The sequence below is a fragment of the Cajanus cajan genome, chromosome 1 (genome assembly GCF_000230855.2).
Source record: "Cajanus cajan strain Asha chromosome 1, NIPB_CcT2T_4, whole genome shotgun sequence".
Taxonomy (NCBI): domain Eukaryota; kingdom Viridiplantae; phylum Streptophyta; class Magnoliopsida; order Fabales; family Fabaceae; genus Cajanus; species Cajanus cajan.
Genome location: NC_138517.1, coordinates 44,392,807 through 44,399,774, shown reverse-complemented (window position 1 = coordinate 44,399,774; position 6,968 = coordinate 44,392,807). Strand labels below are relative to the sequence as shown.

The 6,968-nt window shown below is 41.2% G+C and overlaps 1 protein-coding gene across 1 annotated transcript; it reads right to left on the bottom strand.

The window, feature by feature from the left end:
• Nucleotides 1-207: 207 nt before the first annotated feature.
• Nucleotides 208-1,083, bottom strand: LOC145954579 (uncharacterized). The gene has a single exon (XM_083069147.1). It carries the CDS (start codon nucleotides 1,081-1,083, stop codon nucleotides 208-210), a length of 876 nt encoding a protein of 291 aa, XP_082925273.1.
• Between the last annotated feature and the right edge of the window lie 5,885 nt (nucleotides 1,084-6,968).

Sequence of the window (6,968 nt, the reverse complement as noted above, 5' to 3'; positions counted from 1 at the left end):
GAGCTCGCTATCTCCAAAATAGAGTGGCCTCTTTCAGGCCTCTCGTATGGCGTCGACCTGTGATTGCTGCCCTGAGGTATATAAGAAGAAAATGCCGCCGAAGTCTTCTTGGTTTGGCAGAGTCTGTGTCCTTCCAAGTTGTCTCAACACCAGCTTTGGGGAGTAGGCTATGCATCCTCTTAATCCCATCAAAGGTAAGTTAGAGAACTAGCCACACCGTACCAATACGGGACTCGGTCTAAACCAGGGGCACATCCATGTGAAAGTATTTTCAGTGCATCCTTCCATTTCAGCTTTCCATGCCATGGCGTACTTCCTTGATGATGGAATCCTAGGGAAACTTCTTAATGGGTCAGGAAATTTCCCCATATGATTCTTGGAAAAGAAATGAGTATACGCCCACACGTAAAGGAGTGAATTGCAGCATCTCATCTGCTTCCCTGATTTTTTACGGCAGAGGTCGACTGAGAGCAAGGTGTCAGCGAGGATGGCGGGTACAGGGCTGTTGGAGTGGGCATCCCAAGCAAGGAAGGCATCGATTGCGGCATGATATACTACCCTCTCATGAAAAGGGAAAAGGATTATCCCAAACAAAATTAAGGCTAGGGTCTTGTTGAAAGTTATCCAATTCTTTTGGCGACCCAGAAGAGAAAGATGTTCTTCCAAAATGGAAAGCTTCCATCTTTTAACTACTCCATTACCTTCTAGAACGGACAGGTGAGAGGGTAAGCCAATCAATTCAGCCACCTTGTCGGAGGATATACGTCCTTCTTGAACAAAGAAAACTCCTCTCGATTTGGGCCACTTAATCATGAAGTCATACTCTTCTATAGTGGGCACTATGTCGAAGTGTGGGAATCGGAAGCAACGGAACTCTGGCTCCCAAAAGTGTATCAAGGCTCTCATGAAAGCAGGGTCCACAGGTATTTTCAACAAGTCGAAGATTCTGCCGTAATGCTTTTCAAATTCTGTTTTGACCTCTTTTGGTATTGAGGCACATATCTCATTTACTCGAGGCATTGCAGAGTTTGGAATGTTCACCTTCCTCAACGGTCCATGCATGCTACTATCTATAGCTTCCATATCTAAAAAAATGGTTTATTATCATAAAAGAAATGATGGGGGGTTTGTCTACCTACTTTTATCATGTTTCTTTCTAAGACTTGATGTGAAAGCAAAAAAACAGAACACATGGAAAGGCATTCTTTTTGTTTCATTTTGTTTTTTTTTGTTTTTTTTTGTTTTGTTTTTTTTTGTTTTTTTGTTTTTTAGTTATTGCCCCTCTTAATCTCATTCATTTGGAAAATAGTATGCAACAAACATATGCTCATACAGATGTACACCCGCAAACAATACATTTGAATCCTTAGTCTGAGGTCCCTGTAAGAAAAGTGCATTGTATAGGACGGTTCTAATCTCACTGGTCTTAAGGCCCCCAAGGTGCCCCCATTATAGGGACCCAGTATCTCTATCGCCGTCACCTGGCAAACTCTAAGGTCTGTCGCAGTATTTCAGGCTAGAGTAACTGGTTATCACCTTGAGTGTGATTTCCGACAAGGCTCGCAGGCTCTAAGGCCAAACTTGGGCCGGTCGTACGTCAACCACTCCCTATGTTTATTACCCTCATGCCCCCGGGTGTAGGGGGAACTGTTGTGTGCGAAGGTTTGTGTACAATTTATATTCCAAGCAAGTGCTGAACTTAAATAGGCAAACAAATATAAAAGCCAAACAAATAAAACAAACAAAATAAAGGGGAAAAATATTTAAATCATTATTTTTTTTATTAACTTCATCAATTAAATGGGCCTGACCCTCTTTAAACGTCCCCAGTGGAGTCGCCATCTGTCGCAACCCGAAAATTTTTGATCTTGCGACTAATGGTTTAGACATCCTTTTAAAAGTCTCATTAATTAAGGAATGCCCGGACACCAGACTAATCCTTAATTAATGGTTTTGAAAATAGGTTCATGGAGTCGCCACCAATATTTTACTCAAAACATTGGAAAAAGAAAGGTTTTTAAAAGTCCAATAATGGCCTTGATAACCAGAATTGGGTTCGGGAGTCGGTTACGTGTAGGGAAGGTATTAAGCACCCCTACAACGCCCTTAATCGGTACCCTATGACGAAGTTAACATTATAAGAAATAATAAATTAAATATTAGATCCCCTTTTATTAATAATTATTTACATGCTTGAAATTAAAATTATACGATTGACCCTAAAATGTCTACATGATTATTTTTATTATAAATAATATTTATTAAAATAAGAAATAAAAAAAGAGAGAAGAAAATTAGCTGAAATACCTCTTGAACGAGCTCTATTGATCTTCAAAAATGGAGATTTGGGTGCTTTTTGGCAACCCTTCACACTACAGTGCCTCACAAAATCTCAAGACATACAAAGAGAGGGGGAGAGAGAGAAAAAGAGAGAAATTTCGTGCTATAGGGAGTCTGGACGAAATTTTGGGGGTCCGGAGAAATGAGCCCCAGCTGTCTATTTATAGACTTCAAGAAGGGGGTCCAGAACGGCCCGTTCCAAAACCGGAACGGCCGTTCTGGATATGGCCGTTGTGCCTAAATTTTGTACTCCAGAACGGCCCGTTCTGAATTCGGAACGGCCTGTTCCGGGGGGGACCAGAACGGCCCGTTCTGGATTCAGAACGGCCCGTTCCGGGGCCAGAACGGCCCGTTCCAAAATCGGAATGGCCCGTTCCGGGGTAACTAGAACGGCCCGTTCTGAAATCGGAACGGCCCGTTCCGGGGGAACCATAACAGCCCGTTCTGAATTCGGAACGGCCCGTTCCGGGCCCCTAAAAAAATCCATAATTTGTCTTTTAGGTCACTGACGTCCTATATTGTTGTTTTGTACCTCCCAGACGAAATTGGGTGTCTACATGAAGAAAGAACAGTTTTGAAGTTTTATGTGAACTCTTTTACGAACCCTTTAAAAGTTTATTCTTCTTAATTAAATTATATTATATATGTGTTGGGGTAGTAAGGGTGTCACAGAAGTTTGGAAAGCAACACGTATGAGATCTAATGGGACTTGGTGCATTTCAAATGGAGAACAAATTATGGTAAGTAAAAAGATATTTTATAGAATTTATGTTGTTATTAAATATAAAACGTTAATTATATATGTTGTATGTGACATATTATATATAGTTGCAATTTTCTTTATGTGTTGATAGTTAGTAATAATGCTTTTATGCAATTTTTTAATATCTATTTGTGAACTAGTATAGTGAAACTTTTAATGACATCATAAATTTTTTTTAATTTTTTATAGGAAGATTTGAAGAACGTAAGTGGTACATATCAGGAAAATATTTCAAAGGCCCCTGTACCATTGGTGGAACACTTTGCCATTGTTTTAGGAAGGAAACCAAATCACTCTATAGGTGTTGGCAGTTAAGGAATAACTAAGAAATTTTCACAAAAACAATTTCTTCAAAATCAACTTGATAATGCTCAAAATCGAGCAAATAATTTAGATTTAGAAGTGCAAAAATTGACTGATATTACTAAAACGCAAGAGGAGACCAATATTCAACTACAAATTAAATTGCAATCTCAAAGAGAATTGATTGATGCTCAACAAGAGCAAATGAAGCAAAATGTTGAGAATGAAGTGAAGCGTCAAATTGTAACGACCCACCATGGTCTCTACACTTAGTGGAATCGCACTACAACTAGTTAACTAAGAGAATATTAAACTGGATAACACATACATACAAGCATAAATATAAAGATCAAAATAATTAAGTTTCTATATACAAGATAAAGCACCATATATGTACAGTCATCCCAAAATATTCCTTAGTGCCGGTCAAGCACATACAAAAATTGTTACCCAAAATGGTAACTCAAAACACGAGGTTCAACTCCACGTCTCGCAGCGGTCACCTCTACTCCAAGCTATCCCTGACCTGCTCCCATACCAAGTATGATCATCGCAGTCCCACCACATGGAAACAGAAGGGTAAGCTAGAATTCACAAATCAATCATACAAGTATAGAACAATAATCTATACTACACAATCGTCTAACTGTCAATCATATTCAGAGTCACACCATACACTCTATCCAACACTACTCATGCATAAAATACAATCCACCAATCATGAAGTCAAACACCACACTTCATCATATTAATAATCATGCAATAAATGCATCTCATGACAGATATCAATGCATATCAATCATCTAATGCGTCGTCACGCATACACCTAGGAGATCTCCATAACAATAGAGATGTATAAGTGACATTTCATCCTACCGAAACCACCTCAACCGTTTTCACGCCTAATGCGCCCGCTCGGTCACAGCTAAACAGGATATAATCCTCACTCCGGTTTACTCAGATGATGTCACTTACACAATTGAAGTCCAGATCCACCATCAGGTATAGCACAGCTGAGTACGGGCTTACCACGACCTTGGCATGCATAACCAAGTCAATTGTGGAGTTTGCCACCGACTATCCGCAAGCATCCACGCACCTTCCCGTGTACTTGGTTAAGGGAATAACCCTCGACCTCATACCCCGCTCCAACACTAGCTAAGGACTTAGAGGAGACTCACCCAACCCAGTGGCCTATCTGAGCACCACTCTCCCAAATCCAGTGGCCTTCCTGAGCACCACTCTCATATCAGTGGCCTATCCAAGCACCACTCTCAAGAGACTCTATATGAGCTCTTCTATTTCGAAAATATTTTTCCTCTCCTCAAGTCCTAGGCTAGACTCATGCCATAGGCATCACATGCAATCATGCATCATACATCATAATGGTCTGCCCACCATCATGATCAACAATCATACACATGTCATAAAACATCACATGCAATCATGCATCATACATCACAATGGTCTACCCACCATCATGATCAACAATCATACACAGATGAACATATACATATGTCATATCATATTCAAACATTCATATGTATCATCACAAAGCATACATATGAATCACACCGCAACATACATCATATATCATACATACATGATCTAAAACTTCAACTTTAAACATGCATAAGCATCATTTTAAATCAATATGTTTATAAATATAATCAAGCACAGCGCAATTAGCTCGTGCCTGGCTTAACACCAACCCAAGAGCTCTAAGCTCTTCCACGCCTAACACGCTCAACCTGCGCCCGACCTAATCCCAGTCAAAGAGTTTCAAAACTTTCATTCAAACCAAAACATCCAGCCACATGCATCCAACCTATGCATCAAAATCATCAAAATCCTCCTTTTTCTCAAAACCTCAAAAATAATATTTTCTTCAATCCATCTATGGATTCTCAACATTCATGCATCAATTGAGTTTCTAAACTCACATGCAACCTAAACAACAAACAGTCTAGCTTCCTTTACCTGAAGATTGGCTCAGATAGCCAAAAACTGACAAGAAGTAGAATTCCCCTTCGTAGCTCATCTCGGAACTTCAATCTACCCAAAGCAAGCTTTCTAATCTGAATTTCAAGAAATGACAGAAGGCATTAGTGGTCTAGAGGAGAAAAGGATTCATACAGAGAAATTTGGGAGAGAAATAAGCTCACAGACCCAGAGACCTTCTCTCTAAAACTTCTCTCTAAAAACTCGCAATCTCCTCAAGGACCTCAACGCCTATTTATAGACTTTCCGGAGTGGCCAGAACGGCCTGTACCAAATCCGGAACGGCCCGTTCTGAACTCCCTCAATACGCACAAAAATCACTTGCAGAACGGCCCGTTCTGAAATCAGAACGGCCCGTTCTGTAACCAGAACGCCCCGTACTTCCACCAGAACGGCCCGTTCTCCATCCAGAATGGCCCGTTCTCCAACCAGAACGGCCCGTTCCAAATTGGGAACGGCCCATTCTGGGCTACTAGATTACCTATATTAGAATAACTTGCTACGTTACAATACCCCCCAACAAATAGGAATTTTCGTCCCCGAAAATAGGCTTACCTGAAAAAAGGAATGGATACTGTTCCTTGAACTGACTTTCTACCTCCCAGGTTGCCTCACCAGTAGTTGCATCCCAAAGGATCTTCATCAAGTTGATGGACTTGCCACGAAGCTCCTTCAACTTGTGATCAACTACAACTACCGGTCTCTTCTCATAGGTCAAGTTCTCTCTAACTTGCACCTCATCTCTATCACGTGACTCGGGTCTCTGATGTACTTCCTTAATTGTGAAACATGAAACACATTATGCAGGTTGGACAGAACCGGAGGTAACGCCAACTGATAAGCTACCGGACCTACACGATGAAGGATCTGATAAGGACCAATGAATCTCGGTGTAAGTTTCTTGGCCCTTACAGCCCTTCCCACTCCAGTAATGGGTGTCACCCTGAGAAACACGTGCTCTCCCTCCTCAAACTCTAGAGGTCTCCTCCTCCTATCAACATAAGACTTTTGTCGAATCTGAGTAGCTCTCAACCTCTCCTGAATCTGTCCCACCATCTCAGTAGTCTGAAGAACTAACTCTGGACCAACCACTACTGACTCACCCTCCTGATACCAACATAATGGAGTCCTACACCTCCTGCCATACAAAGCCTCAAAAGGTTCCATGCCAATACTCGCATGATAACTGTTATTGTAGGTAAACTCTACTAATGGCAACACCTCCTTCCAGCTACCCAGATGATCCAACACACAAGCTCTCAGAAGATCCTCTAGTGACTGTATTGTCCTCTCCGATTGACCATCTGTCTGTGGATGATAGGCGGAACTTAACCTCAACCTCGTCCCCAACGCCTGATGTAGAGTCTGCCAAAACCTTGAAGTAAACCTTGGATCTCTGTCAGAAATAATACTGGAAGGCACTCCATGCAACCGTACTATCTCTCTGATATACAATTGTGCAAGCCTCTCCAAGGACCACCTCTTGTTGACAGGAAGAAAGTGTGCACACTTTGTCAACCTATCAACAATCACCCAGATAGTATCACTGTTCCTAGCTGTC